Source organism: Microtus ochrogaster, chromosome 1 (assembly GCF_000317375.1).
Source record: "Microtus ochrogaster isolate Prairie Vole_2 chromosome 1, MicOch1.0, whole genome shotgun sequence".
NCBI lineage: Eukaryota > Metazoa > Chordata > Mammalia > Rodentia > Cricetidae > Microtus > Microtus ochrogaster.
Genome location: NC_022009.1, coordinates 47,468,873 through 47,486,384, shown reverse-complemented (window position 1 = coordinate 47,486,384; position 17,512 = coordinate 47,468,873). Strand labels below are relative to the sequence as shown.

Here is a 17,512-nt window from a genome sequence, read left to right as displayed (position 1 = left end):
TTTTTTTTTTTTGGTTTGTTGTTGTTTTGAGTGAGCAACAGCAAGAGGGATGTGCCACATAAAATAAGCGTGATCTCTGGCAGCTGAGTCCTGAGCAGAGGGGATGAATTGACTGTGAAGGCATCTCAATTGATGCCACCAGGATCTCTGTGAGGCCCAAATGCATGTGTGTTTTATAGACACTGAGAAAAATTCTTAGCTTTCTCCTTTGTGAAAAAGTAGGGCTGCTTGTCTACCGACATTCAGCAGTTAACCATTCATGATACAGCTTTTTTGGAAGAACAGTAATTATAGCTATGTGTGAAAACTCATGTGGCCATATGTTTTTTTCATATAAGTTGAGTTGGAATATAGAATTTTCTCTTTAAAAGGAATGGGAATAAATTTCTGCAAATTGTTCATGGATTTTTCTTGAACTCGTAGCGATCCATTTACCCCTGCTTCCTTTAGTGTGGGATTAAAAGCATCTATCCCATGCCTAGTAGTGCATGGGATTTATGAGGACCTCTGTTACCTTAGCAGACTCAGACCTCAGGACTCGGGTCAGGTCCATGCATCAGCTTTGATGGTCAAAGGCCTGTATTCCCAGTAACTTGGGAGCCTGAGGCAGGAGTTCAAGCTCAGGGCCTACTGGTCTGTGAGCATGTTCAAGGCCAGGCTGGGCCACTTAGTAAGACATTGACTTAAAATTTTAAAAGAAGAAACAGGTAGAGGGCTTGCCTATGTAAGGTCCTAGCTTTAGTTCTCAGAACTAAAGCAGAGTGCATTCCCAGAGTAGGAAGGCATCAGTGGCTTTCTCTCATTTCTGTTTTTCAGTGGGAAGTTTCTCTGAAGCAGTGAGGGCTGTTGGCTGTTTATAGTCATATTAAAATGCTTTTCATTCAAAGCAATATGCACATGATGCCTATGAAATGAGTTCTTTCATTTAAAGAAGTTTGGCTTTATGTTCCGAGCTTATAACTTTTGTATGAAACTTACTGTACAGTTTCATGGAAACGTTGAGCTTGTCTAGTTTGGCTTTGAAGTGATCGTGAGTTGTTTGAGAACTACTCAAGCATGTGCTCTGAAGCCAACTCTGGGTTAGCTCCTAGTCTCTGGTGACTTTGGACAGTTTAGCCTGCCGTTGGGTGGATTTCCCCAGAAATGGCCCACAGATTGTCGGGAGGGTTAAATGATGTAGCACAATTAGAAAATGAGGGCCTGCCCCCTTCAGTAAGCACTAAACTAATAACAATAGCTTTGTAATACTAATAAATGGCAGAATTCCTTTGGTCTTCGCTGTTGTTTGTTTTGTTTTGTTTGTTTGTTTATTTCTTTATTTTGGGTTTTCAAGGCTGGGTTTCCCTGTGTAGTCCTTGCTGTCTTGGAACAAGCTCTATAGACCAGACTGGCCTCTAACTCAGAGATCTACCTCCCTCTGCCTCTGCTGGGATTAAAGGAGTGTGCCGCCGTATCCGGTAGCAAAAGACCTTTGATGTTAGATATCCTGTTACAAATTTCATTCTTATTGTAAATACTTTATAGAATGTCTTGTCAGTATTATCAATATTTGGGAAAAAATTACAATTCTGTTATACCCTACTCTAAACATAAAAATAATTTTCTTGAGTATAAAATATTTATTTTGAAATTTTATTTTGAAGCTTCTGGGTCTTACTTTGTAAAGTTGATAACCAGGCTTAAGTAAGGGTGCCCTTCCTCCTGCTACTCCTCTTTTTCCTCTTTTTAACTTCCTCCAGATAGGGCCTCTTCTGGTAGCCTTAGCTGTCCTGGAACTCACTCTGTAGACCAGACTGACCTCGAACCCACAGAGATCTACCTGTCACTGCCTCCTAAGTGCTAGGACTAAAGGCATGTCATTTTTTTTAAATTTTATTTTTTTACTCTTGTTTATATGGGTTGCTTTGTTTGTGTATAAGTTGGTGTACCTTGGCATGCTTGAGGAAGCCAGTAGAGGGCATCCATCTCCTGAGGTTGCTGTTTGTGAGCCACCATTAGGTGTTGGGAATCCAACCACAATCCTCTAGAAGAGCAGCGAGTGTTTTTAAACCACTGAGCCATCTCTCCAGTCCCCTCTTATTTTAATATAACAAACTTTACAAATGAACCTGTTAAATTAGTATTTAGTCTTTATTTTCACAGTATATTCTTAATCCTATTGACAATTGCTATCGAAAGTTGCTAACGCTGACTGCCCCTTATGCAACACACCTAATTAGGTAAAACTTCACCCTGTCACTCGGTGGCAACCGTAGCATCTGTCTTGTTTCATGAGGTGTCTTATCACAGTTCTGTCATCAGTGCCCAGTGGAGTTTATCAAGGCCTCCAGGTCATCTGCTTAGGCATTTTCCCTGTGCAAACAGACAGCTACAGGCACTGGCGTGTGCTCCACACTGCACTCTTGATTAGTTTCTTATGATGAGAAACATTTAAAAACAATAGCTCACACACTTACAAGCAGATTCAAAGTGTTACGACTTTCAAGAGCCAGTGTACACCTAAAAGACAGTTAACAGTCTGTTGTAAAAATAAGAAGAAAGGATTTGGGATTTACTATTTCCTTTGGAAATTATGCCTTGGTTGTATAGTGGATATACACCTGATTCTGTAAAAAGTACTCTTTAAGAGTACTGTTTTGGTAAATTTTTTTCTTATGCTAGGCCTTCATGCCTGCCAAGCATGCATTCTACCCCTGAGCTGTATATCCTTAGCTTAATTGTCTTTATTTTAAGCCCTGTTTTTCAACTAGGGAAAGGATTAATAGTGAATTTTTATGTTTGCAGACATGACAAAACAGGATTTGTGTTAACTGTAAATGCATGTTACGGAAAGGAAGAAATATATATTCAAAGGAATAATATAATTTGTTATTGTTAGAGAAAAGGTCTTGCTGTGTAGCAAAGACTGGCTTCAAGTTCAGGATTCTCCTGTCTTAGTCCCCTGATCATTGGGAGCATGGGCCTGTTGTGCCATGCCCTACTAGAATAGTTTAAGCTGCTTCTGTGAGAGAAAAAAATACTGATAGGTTGGATTGCTATCACTACATATATATTGATAACACCATACAATTCATCCTTTCAGTATATTCGAAGCTGTACAATTATTACCACTATTTATAATTGTTTAGTGTCTTCATCTCCCAAAGAAACCATGTTTTTTTATTCAGTATCACTTACTATTTCTCATTCCCTGCAGCTCCTGGCAAGCAATATTCTGTTTCCTGTCTTTGTGAGTTGGTTTGTTCCAGGCATTTCATATGAATAGAATCATTCATTTAGTGACTTTTTTCATCTGACTTTATTTGCTCTCTTTCCAAGGGTTGTCTGTGTTGTAACCTTCAGTCCATTTCTTTTTCTGGTCAAATAATGTTCTGAGTTCTGAGCATTTCAGTTATTTAACCATTTATAAGTTTGAGCTGTTGGGACTAGAGAAATAACTCAGCAGCTAAGAGCATTTGCTGTGCTTTTTGAAGACTGCACCCACATCTCGTGTTCACAACGGCCTCCAGCTCCGGGGATCTCTTAGTCCTTCTCTTCTGGCTTCTATAGGCATGAACACACAGGTAGCAGACACAGCAATAGAAGTAAAATTTTTTTAAAGTATTTTTGTAAGTTTGGGCTATTTCTATTTTTGGCTGTTGCAAATGATACCGTGAGTTTGGGTTTATATGTAATGTACATATGTAATTCGCTTGGGTATTTGTGTATATAGATAAAATTACATATGAGGCAGGAATATAGTAAAATGATAGCATACTTGCCAGCTTGAGCCTTTGGTTTCACCCCCTGCACCACCAGAGTAATCACAGGGCTGGACATGGGGGTACTTGCCTGTGGTTCCCTCCTCTTGGAATGCCAAGGTAAGAGGACTACTTGTATCAGCAAGAAGGAGACCAGCCTGGACAACAGAGACACCCAGTCTTAGCACCAACAAAAACCACTTAGGGGTGTATTTTTTTGAGTTTTATCTAACAGTGTGTAAAAAGAGGAAGTCTTAGTCTGAGATTTGTTGGTATACCTAATGTAAATTCTTCTTTTTTTCATATTTATTTATTATGTATATAATATTCTGTCTGTGGTGCAGGCCAGAAGAGGGCACCAGACCTCATTACAGATGGTTGTGAGCCACCATGTGGTTGCTGGGAATTGAACTCAGGACCTTTGGAAGAGCAGGCAATGCTCTTAACCTCTGAGCCATCTATCTCTCCAGCTCCCCTCATGTAAATTCTTGAAAAATCAAGAACATTAGTTAGAAACATTTGTATGGTTTAGGTCAAATAATTTTTCTGTTTCATTGTTGTGCTTAATTGGGGAAAATGCCATGATTCTTTGTTATTATTCCCACACTGTATTACATGGTATGCACTTGATAATTTTAAATAAAAATACTAGGTAAAAACCTGGCTAATTGAAACATAAACAAATAATGGAAGATTATACAATCAGGAGAATAATTATTAAAACTTTCAGTGATTTTCTTTCTTTTTATAAATTTTAAAAGTTATTTTTATTTTATGTATGAGTGCTCTGCATGTATGCCTGTAGGCGAGGAGAGGGCATCAGATCCTATGCCCTATGGTTGTGAGTCACCATGTGGGTGCTGGGAATTGAACTCAGGAAAAACAGCCAGTGCTCTTAACCACTGAGCCATCTCTCTAGCCCTTTCTGTTTTTGATTTTGAAGCACTGGAGAAGTGATTTGGAGAACTGGTTCAGAGTGTCTTAACTTTGGAGTCAGGCAGTGAGTTAAGTTCTCTCTCTAGTATTTGTTAGCTCCATGTCTTGGTCATATTATTTAACCTCTCCAAGTCCATTTTCCTAATGTGTAAAGTGAAGAATAGTAGCTGTAAGGCAGAGGAAGCACAGAAATTGAGGATGTGAAAAACCCACAGAACCATACTAAGAAGACTGAAAACTAGTGGTAGCAATGATTTTCCTAGTGCAGCGACTCTTCCTTTAGTTTTATGCATGTTCTGTTGTGTTTTTTAAAGACTATCCTAGCACTTTTTTCAAACTATTGGACCATGGTATACACTAAAAAACACTTTACAAGGTGACTTAGTTCTTACACATGTATCCCCCCCCATACACTTCTACATGTGGTCAAAATGTCTGCATGTATTCTAGCCAGATTTATATACTGTTGTTTTTATTTTAAGTTAAAGACTGTTTTACATCAATTTTAGGAATGCAAAAAATGAAACAGAAACTAATTTTTCCTCCCCTGCTTCCTGGTCCTCCCCCGCAAACCTCCTCTTGTACTTATTACCAATAAAGTGTATTACTATGATCCATCTGTTATAATGATGGACCAGTGCTGACCACTTTTGGTTTCCTGAGGTTCTTAGGTGATGCCAGGCTTTACTCGTGGTGGTGTACAGTTTTCTGTGATGAGCCCACACTTCTAGTGTCATTCAGAACAACTTTGTTGCCCTAAAAGCCCCTGCAGTCTTGCTCAGGTCTTGCTTTCCCAGCCATAGCCAGTCCTGGCTCTATTGTTTTGCTTTCCTAGAATCTCATGTAACTACATGAGAATCCCACAGAATATAAATAGCCTTTCTGACCAGTTACACCCAGCAGCTTATAGTTAGGGATCTTCCTTGTCATTTTGTGGTTTGATGGCACATACCCTTTTATTGCTTAATAATACTCCGTTATCTGAATATATCACAATTATTTAATCCAGTCATCTACTTAAAGATGAATGATTATTTCCATCTTGGTTATTTCCAAATTTTGGCAATTTTGAGAACTGTTACAGGCATTTGTGTGGAAATAAATTTTCAGTTTGTTTGAGTGAATGCCACAAATGTTCATGCTTGCTAAATCATGTGGGAAAAGTGTTTTTGAGAAGTTTTGAGACACTGTATCTAGACAGGCCTGGAACTTAACTTTGTAGTCCAGTCTGGTCTTGAACTTATAGCAAGTTCCTGCATCATCAGCCTCCCAAGTGCTAGAGTTGCAGGTGTGATCTCTGTTGATCTCTGTCTTGTTTTATAAAAAATTATTACAGTCTTTTTCCAAAGTGGCTATAGCATAATCTACTACTGAGTTTCTTTTGCCCATTGCCTTAATTGGTGACGTGAGAAGATTTGATAGGACTGTCTTAGTTTGTGTTTTACTGCTGTGAAGAGACACCATGACCACAACTTTTTTATTATTATTTATTTATTTATTTATTTATTTATTTATTTATTTATTATGTATACAATATTATGTCTGTATGCCTGAAGGCCAGAAGAGGGCGCCAGACCTCTTTACAGATGGTTGTGAGCCACCATGTGGTTGCTGAGAATTGAACTCAGGACCTTTGGAAGAGCAGGCTCTTAACCACTGAGCCATCTCTCCAGCCCCCACAACAACTTTTATAAGAAAACATTTAATTTAGGGGGTGTGCTTACAGTTTCAGAGGTTCAGTCAGTCCATTATCATCATGGCAGGGAACATGGTGTATGCAGGCAGATGTGGTATTGGAGAAAGAACTGAAAATCCTACATCTCGCAGGGAACAGGAAGTCAACTGACACAGTGGGCAGTATAGTATAGGAAACCTCAAAGCCCACCCCCATAGTGACACACTTCCTCCAACAAGACCATACCCACTCCAACAAAGCCACTCCCTGTGAAATTATGGGGGCCAGTTACTTTCAAACTACCACAAGGACTATTGAGGATTTAATGTTAGGGTCGTTGAACAGACTGGTATTTGTATGCCAGTGTTTTGCCTTTGGCCATTTTGATAGGTGAGCAGTGTATCTCATTGTTTTGATAACAGTTTCCTTATGACCTGTGATGATGAACATCTTTATATATGATATATGGCATTTCTATGTTGTTTTTGCTCAGATGTCTGTTTACATCATTTGTCCCTTTGGAAAAGTATGTGGTTTCTATATTGAATTTTAAGAAATTTCTATGTTTATGATGTAAGTCCTTTATCACCTGTAGACTTTCTAGATATCTTCTCAGTCTGAGACCTGTCTTTTCATTTTCTTTTTAAGATTTTTGTTTGTTTGTTTGCTTGCTGGTTCTTTGAGACAGGTTACTCTGTGTAACAGCCTTGACTGTCTTGGAACTGACTTTGTAGATCAAGCTGGCCTTAAAATCAGAGATCTGCCTTCCTTTGACTCCGGAGTACACCACCACTGCCTGGAAAGATATATATATATATATGTTCATGTGATATGTGCCACATGAGTGCAGGTGTCCATAGAAACCAGAAAAGGGGTCTTTGGGTCCCTTGAAACTACAGTTTAGGGGGCTGCAAACCACCTTATGTGGGTTCTGGGAATTGAACCTGGGTCTTTTATAAGAGTGACAAGTGCTCTTAACCACTGAGCCATCTCTTGAGACCTCTTCATTTTCTTTTTTTTTTTAAATATTTATTTATTTATTTATTATGTATACAATTTTCTGTCTGTGTGTATTCCTGAAGGCCAGAAGAGGGCGCCAGACCTCTTTACAGATGGTTGTGAGCCACCATGTGGTTGCTGGGAATCGAACTCAGGACCTTTGGAAGAGCAGGCAATGCTCTTAACCACTGAGCCATCTCTCCAGCCCTTCATTTTCTTTTTTGTTTGTTTGTTTTTGTTTTTTTGAGACAGGGTTTCTCTATAGCTGTGGAGCCTGTCCTGGAACTAGCTCTTGTAGACCAGGCTGGTCTCGAACTCACAGAGATCCACCTGCTTCTGCCTCCCAAGTGCTGGGATTAAAGGCGTCCACCACCACTACCCAGCTCCATTTTCTTTTTTTTTTAAATGATTTATTTATTCTTATTTTATGTGTATAGATGTTTTGCCTTGTATGTATGTCTGTGTGAGGGTGTCAGATTCCCTGGAACTGGAGCTACAGGCAACTGTGAACTGCCATGTAGGTGCTTGGAATTGAACCCGGGTCCTCTGGAAGAGCAGACAGTACTCTTAACTGCTGAGTCATCTCTCCAGTCCCTCTCTTCATTTTTTCAATGCTGCTTTATATTATTTTGTTAAAAGGAAATTTCAGTCAGAAGGGAATAAAAGAGGAGAATAGGGAAGATAAAGGTAAATTTTTTCATGGAGAATCTAAATTTATTTGTGCACTGTGTGTGAGAGGGAGGGAGGGAGGGAGGGAGGGAGGGGAAGAGGGAGGAAGAGAGATGGAAACGGCAGTTTTGGGGGGGTCAGCGGAAGGTCAGAAGGACAGAAGAGGATTATGGGGTGAATATAAGTAAACCACAATATACATGAATATAAATGTTACAGTGAAGCCCATTATTTGTACGTTAAGTACAAATAAGTAAATTGTTCCTGATTGGCTGATTTTCCAGCTCATTGACAGTCTATCCTACAGTGTAATGCTTAGCCCAAGTTTGGCTTCTGTAATAGACATAGAGAAGGGATGATGCCTATAAAGTGATTGTCATTTCTCAACACTGGTGAGAAAGAGTGCCAAAATATGTATACATACTCCTTTATAGTCTAAACTATCACTAAGTTTTGAACCCTTGTTGTGGACTATCTAGGCTTTATGGAAAGTTGTATACTCAAGTTTGGCATTCCTAGTAGGTTTCAGGTGAGTCTCAAATGGTGTGATTTTAAATACAAAAGGAACTGAGTGAATGAGGTGAAGGGGGCGCTGTTAATGTGGTATTCTTGGGAATAATATATACCAGATTTTGCCAGTTCAGATTGGTAAAGTGAAATTTTTATAGGATAGAATGTGTGTATACATAAATGATGTGTATTTAAAAAAAAATGTAAGCTGGCCTGCCTTCAGATTCACTAAGTAGCCGGGGATGAGCTTTGCCTTCCTACACCAACACCCAAGTGCTGGGATCACAGGTGTGTACCACCATATCTGGTATAGAACATATTTTTAGTGTTCAATACTTAAATAAAAACAGTGCTATTACCTTAGTGATAGGGCTAGTGAGAACCTAATAGTAGAACTCTTTAATGGATTAGATGCTATGTAAGTGTTTAAACATATCTGTTTCTATAGAGGTGAAGTGCACCTTTCAGACTTTAAGCTTACTTATTTTGAAGTTGCTCAACATTTTATGAAGGCCCATTCTTCCTTTGAAATGTGATCAATTTCCAGTCATAATTACATCTTTTTTAAAAGTTGAAATGGGTCTCATGTAGGCTAGACCGTACTCAAATTCTCTATGTAAGCTGGGGCCAGCTCTGAACTCCTGATCTTCCTGCTTTAACTTGCTGAATACATCACTACACCTGACTTACCTCTTGTTCAGAGTTATTCCAAATGTGGAATTGCTCCCTCTTGCCGTTCAGCGCCACCTTGTGGGAAGATGGAATTTGACTAGAGGCCTCCAGATGTTTAGGTATGAGGGAATCTGCCAAAAATTATGTTCTTGTGTTAATCATGTCTTCCGGCTTTCACCTTGATACTTTCCTTCTGTTACGTGGAGTAACTCAGTAGGTAAAGGGCTAAAGATTCTCTTGTCCTTTGTGAAGAAGCCTTGAAGATGAAAAGGCAGACAAGCACATATCCTTCAGACTTGGCAGTCCTATAAAAAAAATCATACAATTGAGACTTGTGCAGTTCGTACTTTGTGCCTGGTCCTGATTCTGGTACTAATGACACAGCTGAAGACTGACCAGGATCCCTGTTTTCAGGAAGCAGGAAATAAGCAATTGAACTGCTCCCTGTGTCAAGAGAGTGGAGCTCCTTTGGATAGGTCAGTTAGGGAAAGCTTCTCTGTTAAGTGCTGAAAGAAGAGGCTGTTCCAGCTGTGAGTAGCTGAGTGGAGTGCCCTAACCAAACAGCAGATGACCTACCGGGTGAAAAGGCCAGTGTGGCTGGAATAAGGGAATGAAGAGCACGATTTGGTATCAGAGCAGTGTGTGGGTAGACAAAGTTATGTGTGGACAAGGAAGAGTGCACAAAGATCTAAGCCTGAGCAGAGGTGCTGCCTTAGGCTTCAGTAGTAACAGTGGTGATACGTCTAGAGACCGAGTGTGGTTTTTGTTTGTCTTTTTCTTTTTTAAAAAAAAATTATTATTTATGTATATGATGACTGTTTGCCTTCGTGTGTGTGTGTGTGTGTGTGCGCGCGCGTGCACAGTATATGCAGGAAACTTCAGAGACCAGAAGAGGGTATCAGATATCCTGGAACTGGAGTTTAAACACTTGTTAAATGGCATGTGGATGCTAGGAATTCAATCTAGATCTTCTGTGAGAGCAGCAAGTTCCCTTAACTGCTGAATCATCTCTCCAGTCTACATTTCTGAGGTTTTAAATCAGTACATAGAGTCATAGCATGTCAGACCCAGAAGGAGCTTAGAGTCAGCCCTCTGGCGCATGGAAAAGCTAAGGGTCTTTCTGATGGCTGTGTTATCATTGATAGCCATGAGACCCTGGTAGATGAGAGACAGATATGCCATGTGGAGAGAGCTTGAACATAGAGTTTATTTAGTGGGTACTGAGAATGGCATAAAACCAAAAAAAAAAAAAAAAGAATGAGGGATTATGGAGGGGAGGGGGAGAGAGAGAAAAGGGGATAGAAAAAGAACGAGAAGGGAGAGAAGAAAGAAGTGGGGAAAAGGAGAAGGGAGTGAGGCAGTAGTTAACCTCTTCAGTAGAGGGAGAGAGAGAGAGAGAGAGAGAAAGAGGGAGAGAGGGAGGAATGGAGGGAGTATGAATGTGGGCTGGAGGTGGGGAGAGAAGTGGGGGGGATTGGGAGTAGGCGGGGCTTGTCTCTTAAAGGGACAGGGTACCCAGGTGACAGGCCAGCAACAAGCTGTCCATCCCCAACTTGGTAGATCCTTTCCATGACTTCTATAAGCTCCTTACTACCCAGTAAGCTACTAACTTTTCTTTTCTTTTGTCTTCTTCATATCAGTTATCTGTGCTATTCCACAATTCCTTTTCCACTAGGAAGTGGAAGTAGGAGGAGTCTAAAGCTTTGCCTGAACAGAGTCAGAGCCCTTGCCTTAAAAGAATATTCCCAGAGTTACTGCTGAGAATTGAGAATGAGAAATAAAGCCTTTTCTAGCAGTGGCAGCAAAATCAGCACACAGCAAATGAGAGAGCTTGAGTGTCTCATTTGAGGGTTTGCGCTACATAAGAATTGATTGCCTTTTCTTAAAGTTGTGTAGAACCCACTTTGTAAAACAGCTTTCTGAGGTACAGTTTGTATGCTGTAAATTTAGCCTATTTTAGGCCGGATAATGTAGCCTTTAATCCCAGCAGAAGCAGGTGGATCTCTGGGAGTTTGAAGTCAACCTGGTCTACATAGTGAGAACCTATCTCAAAAACAAATGAATAAATAAATAGACAGACAAGTAAATAATGCCTATTTTAAGTGAACAATTCCGCAATCTTCAGCAAATATACAAAGCTGTGGAACCATTGCCACAATCTAATCATTTTAAAACTTTTCTGTCACTATTGAGTCCCTCAATAGATTTGACTGTTGTGGACATAAACAGAATCATATACTATGTGTGGTTTTGTTTTTTTTTTTGTTTCTGACCTCTTCCATTTATATAATGTGTTCAGAATTCATCCGTGACAGTCTGTTGTGTGGTAGGCCACATTTTCTTGTTGGTGGTCAGTTGGCAGACATTTGAGTTGTTTCTTCTTTGGTTATTATGAATGAACAAAGCTGCCATGAGATTTCTATGGAATGCTTTGTGCGGACAGATATTACTGCTCTCAGTGGGTACTCAGAGTGGTATTGCTGGGCCATGTCATTAATCTGTGCTTTGTATTGTAAGGAACTGCTGCTGCATTGTTATTCAGAATGGCTGTACCATTGTACATATCCACCACGAGTGTGCAGGTTTCCTGTTTCTTCACATCTTTGTTAACATTTGTTAGTACTTGTCTCTTGATTATAGATATGCTCCTATTTTTATGTCTTCGTACATGTACATATGTGTGGGTTCACGCACCTATGTATTTTTGTTTGTTTGATTTTGGGTTTTTTTTGTGTGTTTGTTTGTTTGTTTGTTTTGAGACAAGGTTTCTCTGTAGCTTTGGAGCCTGTCCTAGAACTAGCTCTTGTAGACCAGGCTGGCCTCAAACTCACAGAGATCCACCTGCCTCTGCCTCCGAAGTGCTGGGATTAAAGGCGTGCGCCACCACCACCTGGCCTGTGTATGTTTATGTTGAGTATGTTCATATGTGTGGGTGCATGGTGCCTTTGTATGTGTGTATGAAATATGTTCATATGTGGGATTGCGTGTGTGTGTGTGTGTGTGTGTGTGTGTGTGTGTGTGTGTGTGTAGGCAGGCGGGCCAGAGGGTGTTCTTCTTGGAATGCCATCTAATTTTTTAGTTTGTTTTGAGACAAGATTTCCCTATGCAGCCCCAACTGTCCTGGAATTCTTAGAAATACTTTTGCCTCTGCCTCCAGAGTACTGGGAATAAAGGCATGTGCCAACATACCTGGCCCACCTTGGTTTTTGAAGCACTGTCTGTTGTTTGGCTGCAAGTCCCAGTATTCCAGGAGTCATCACCTCCTTAGTGCTGGATTACAAATATGCTACCATGCCCGATTATTTATGTGGGTTCTGAGTATCTAATTCAGGTCCTTGTGTTTACAAGGCGAGCATTTTATTGACTAATCTATCTTCCCAGACCAGTTCCTACTTTTTGGAGGGTGTGTGTGTGTGTGTGTGTGTGTGTGCGCACGTGCATGTGCCATGCGTACATAAGGAGGTTGGAGGACAATTTTGGGTAATCTGTTCTTCCACCATGTAGTCCTCCATGTTAAACACAGGATTGAACTCAGGTCATTGAACTTGGCAGAAAGTGTCTTTATCACTGAGCCATCTCAACAGTCTGGAATGTGATTTTTTTTTAAGAGTTTTAATTTTATTTTATGTGTGAGAGTGAGTATATGAGTGTTCTGCTTATATGCATGCCTGTGTACTGCACACATGCCTGGTGCCCACAGAGGTCAGAAGAAGGCATTGAATCCCCTGGGTCTGGAGTTGTGAACAGGTGTAAGCTGACATGTGTGTGCTGAAAATCAAATCTAGATCCTCTGCAAGAAAATCAAGTGTACTTAACTGCTAAGCCATCCCTCAGTCCTGCAACTGTGTTTGCTAACATAAACAGTTAAAAATGAGCTCTTTATATGAGGAATCTAAACTGTGATTCTAATCTTCTCTCTCATAGATGATATTAACCGTGTTCTTGAGCAACAATGAACAAATTTTAACAGAAGTTCCTATAACACCAGAAACCACCTGTCGAGATGTTGTAGAATTCTGCAAGGAACCTGGAGAGGGCAGTTGCCACCTGGCCGAAGTGTGGAGGGGAAGTGGTATGTTAAACTATCCAATGGTGGCTACGTACAACTCAGTATGCTCAAATGAAAACATTGCCGTGGCTCCCAGTTATCTGTAGTAGGAAGGAGCTGAGTAATGAAAAGAAAAACAACTGTAGAATAGGGGTTAAGGGTCTGTAACCTGTGACTAGTGGCGTGTGTGGGCTTGTGTGCCACAACATGCTTGTGAGGTCAGAGGACAACTTTCAGGGGTGAGTTTTATATTTTATAATGTGGGTTCTGTGGACTAAACTCAAATCAGGCTTGGTAGCAAGCACCTTTACCAGCTGAGCTGCCTTGTTGACTCATCAGCAGCTCTTCTTAATATTTTTATTTTTATGTGCATTATGTTGTATTTTATGGTTCTGGGGATGGAACCCAGGACCTTACAAATGCTCAGTATACACCCTGCCACTGAGCTATATACCTCAACTCTGTCTAACAACTCTTTTTCCTTCTAATAATGTCAGGAAGACAGCATGTAGTGTAAATGGTAACTCCTCTGCAAATAGTATTAAACTGAGACTAGGAAGACCTGTCCCTTATGGTGAAAGACTTGCTAGCAAGCAGACAGAGAAAATTCTCAAATATAATGATTGCAGAATGCAGGGAATTCTTCAAAGCTGGGCGTGTTGGTGCATACCTGTACCTATAATTCTAGCACTCAAGGTAAAGGATCAGGGGTTGAAGGTTATGCTCTTCTACATAGTGAGTTTGCAGCCAGGCTAGGCTACATGAAACCCCATCTTAAAAAAAAAAGTAAAAATTAAAATAAACAAGTGATTGAATTTAGAAAGAAGGTCGCAGACCCCCTCATGTGAGGCCCCAGTACCTAGAGAGCTGGAAAGAAGTGCAGATTTGAAATAGGGAACGGCATTGTGAAAACAGTGCTCAGAGGGGGAAAAGAAGTGTCTGATAACTGAGGAATGGATACTAAGAGAATGATCAACTGGACCATATTGGTTTTAGGATGATAAAAAGCTAAATGTCCAAATCGAAATGTTTAAAGAATCCTTAAAGACAATCAAGTATTGTTTGCGGGAGGGTGGTTGAGACAGGGTTTCTCTGTATAATAGCTCTGGCTGTCCTGGAACTGCCTCTGTAGACCAGACTGGCCTTGAACTCAACAGAGATCCACCTGCTTCTGCCTCCCAAGCACGTATTAAAGGGATTAAAGGTGTGTACTACCACTGCCCAGCCAGGGCAAATATTTTTAAAACTCTTGTTTATGGACCTGTATATATAAAAATATCACTTCTGAAACTAAAAGTATGGTGTGAAATTTACTTTTTTAATGTTCAACTTGTACTTGTTTTTTTAATATACTCAATTCTGAATTAAGCTTGGACTAATAAGCACACATAGATTTCATTTCATACAAGATAGGACGGTAGCTATCTATACCCTGGGTGTTGGCTAAGTAAGGCAGAGCTTTCCTACTTAACCTACTTAGGTTGTCGAGACAACAACTTCTGTCAGATGTTCAAAAATAAATTATCATGTGCAGTGTGCTGTAGCTCATGGGGTTACTTAGAGTAATTTTATTTTAAAAATAATCAGTTCTGGACTAGAGTGATGGCCCAATAAAGCACTTAATTTCTTTTAAGTACAGAGGACACAGGTTTGGTTCCCTGTACACACACAGTGGCTCACAACCTCTATCGTTCAGGCCTCAGTGGATCCAGTGCCCTCTTTTGGCCTCCAAGGATACCAGGTACACACATACAGGCAAAGATTCATACACATAAAATAAATACATATTTTCAAAAATCAGCAGTTTAAAGAGTGGTGTTACCATCTGTAACTTGAGCACTTAGAAGACTGAAGCAGGAGGATCATGGGGTTGAAAGCAATCTGAACTACAAAGTGACACACTGTCTCAACAACCAAAACAGTTAAGATGATGGTAAGAAGAAATAATAATAACAATGACTATAATATTAAAACAAACTAAAGTTAGGAAGCTAGGAAAAGAAAATCTGAGGAGTTAGATGGGCAGGAATGAAGAAATGTGGGAATCGTTAAAACTAGAAGTTTTATTTCTCTGATAATAAAATAGACAAATAGATGAATGTTCGAGATTAATTATGTGAACAGTGAAAAGGAAACATACCCACAACACAGAAGAGGTTTGACACCAGTGCAGTCTATGAACTGGGCAGTGAAGTTTATGTCTTTTTTTTTTTTTTTAGTTTTTTGAGACAGGGTTTCTCTGTGGCTTTGGAGCCTGTCCTGGAACTAGCTCTGTAGACCAGGCCGGTTTCAAAATCACAGAGATCTGCCTGCCTCTGCCTCCCAAGTGCTGGGATTAAAGGCGTGCGCCACCACCACCCGGCTTGAAGTTTATGTTAGATGAACTATCATCCCACAGAATTTTAGTAAGCACCTGATGCATACTGGGTACAGCCTTATTCTTTGAAGGGGACTATTAGTCAGAGCCAAGATTCACATTCCCATGGAACCTATATTCTAGCAGGAGCCAGGTAATAAATTAACTGCTGGTGAGTATATACACTTTGAAAAGAAAATAATAGATTGTGATATTGCCTTTGCTCAAAATGAGTAAAGCAAAAAGAAACATGAACATAAAATAAGATTGAGTTTAGATTGTTCTTGCCCTCCAGAGATGTTGTTAAGGGTGATCGGGATGGGGGACAGTAGCTCCACACTGTTTCTTTACAGTCTTAGGGGGTCCCATATCTTTTTAAAGAGTTGGATAAAATTGAATCCTTGGCATCAACACAGAAAAGAATTTCTGTATCAAACCAAGATGAAATTTATTAAATATACTTCAGCACAGATTTTGAGCAGATTTTAAGAGAAAGAACAGTGCTCAGGAAGAAGGCGTCCCCTGGAGGTGTAAGTGTGGTCTTCTCTGAGAATCGTATTTCGTTGTCTTTACAGTCGTCATTTATATGCTTTGTGCGGGTTTTGAATCTGTTACCTTGTTTGGTTGCCATTTTGAGACAGGGTCTTATACTTTGTAACCCTCCTTGGCCTGGAACTCATATAACTCTTCCTGCCTCTACCTCCTGAGTTTTGGGATTAAAGACATGTACCACCACACACTGCCAGATGCTATTATCTTAAAAGGGTTGCTAGGAAACCTAAGTGAGATCACTGGCTAGTTCCTGAGGGGTTCCTGACAGGATTACAGTTGATATGGTTAAGCTCTTGGTCACTGCAAGCAGAAGATATGCCATTTTTAAATTTAACAATGTTAGTAATTTTGAGATTCCCAGAAAATGTCCAGAGAGGAGTAAGACCCTTTCCAGAGTCATTTCAGGTCATAAGCCTGATTGGTTGGCATTTTAATGTAAACTGTATGAAAAGCACAATCTCTGTGTGGACCCTTCATAGCCGATGTTCATTTGCTGTTCTTCCTCTTAGCTGGTGAGGGACTTCAGCTAGACTCTGAGGTGGGAAGCTCCTTTCCCTTCCCATGTCCCTGTAATTTTCCCTGACTTTCATACTTTCAGAGAACAAATCATCCCCACTTGATAATAAGAAAAGTCAAATAGGAAAAGATGACCACCAAATTTATTTTATGAGCAAGTATAAATTCTACACCAAACTGAACACGAGTACAAGGAGAGTGTAGGCTAATCTTGCTTGAGTACTTTGAGGCTGTGTCTCACAAGCCCAGGTAGGCTTCAGACTCCCTGCAGAGACTGACCTTGAATTTTGTTTGTTGTTTGTTTGTTTGTTTGTTTGAAACAAGGTCTCTCCTCCTACCCCCGGCTGTGCTGCACTCTGCAAACCCACTCTCAGAGGTCTTCCTGCCTCTGCCTCCCAAGTGCAGGGATTAAAGACGTGCACCACCATGCCTAGCTATGGGGCTATTATTCAAACCACCACAGACAGAAAAATCAGTACACAAAGGTATGAGGTTTCCCAAACTGTATATATATATATAAGGAAGTAGGGCTTTAGGCAAAAATCTTACTTTTGAAAAAAGATCTTAACAAATTGCTGATAAAATACATGTGGGAGCAAAAGGGTCAAGAAATGTAAGATGGTTTTTTTGAAACTCAGCTTTGTGATGAGAATTGAATTACTAGGTTTGCTGTCCTACTATATAGTACTAATAATAGCTGAATGACCTTGGGACGATTGATTATTCAAGTAGGAAAAAATAAAGTCAGGGGGCTGGAGAGATGGCTCAGAGGTTAAGAGCATTGCCTGCTCTTCCAAAGGTCCTGAGTTCAATTCCCAGCAACCACATGGTGGCTCACA

General features: G+C 40.2%; 1 protein-coding gene across 4 annotated transcripts in view; it reads left to right on the top strand.

Annotated features, from left to right (window-relative positions):
- The window catches only part of Ppp1r13b (protein phosphatase 1 regulatory subunit 13B), a 78,813-nt gene that overhangs the window by 23,336 nt on the left and 37,965 nt on the right, over positions 1-17,512 (top strand). For 3 of the 4 annotated variants that reach the window (XM_026781401.1, XM_005343597.3, XM_026781409.1), the window contains exon 2: positions 13,126-13,273. The exons of the other annotated variant lie outside the window; for it this stretch is intronic. In XM_026781401.1, the coding sequence (XP_026637202.1) occupies positions 13,126-13,273 (148 nt within the window). The remainder of the gene's footprint in view (positions 1-13,125; positions 13,274-17,512) is intronic. 4 annotated transcript variants of the gene reach the window in all.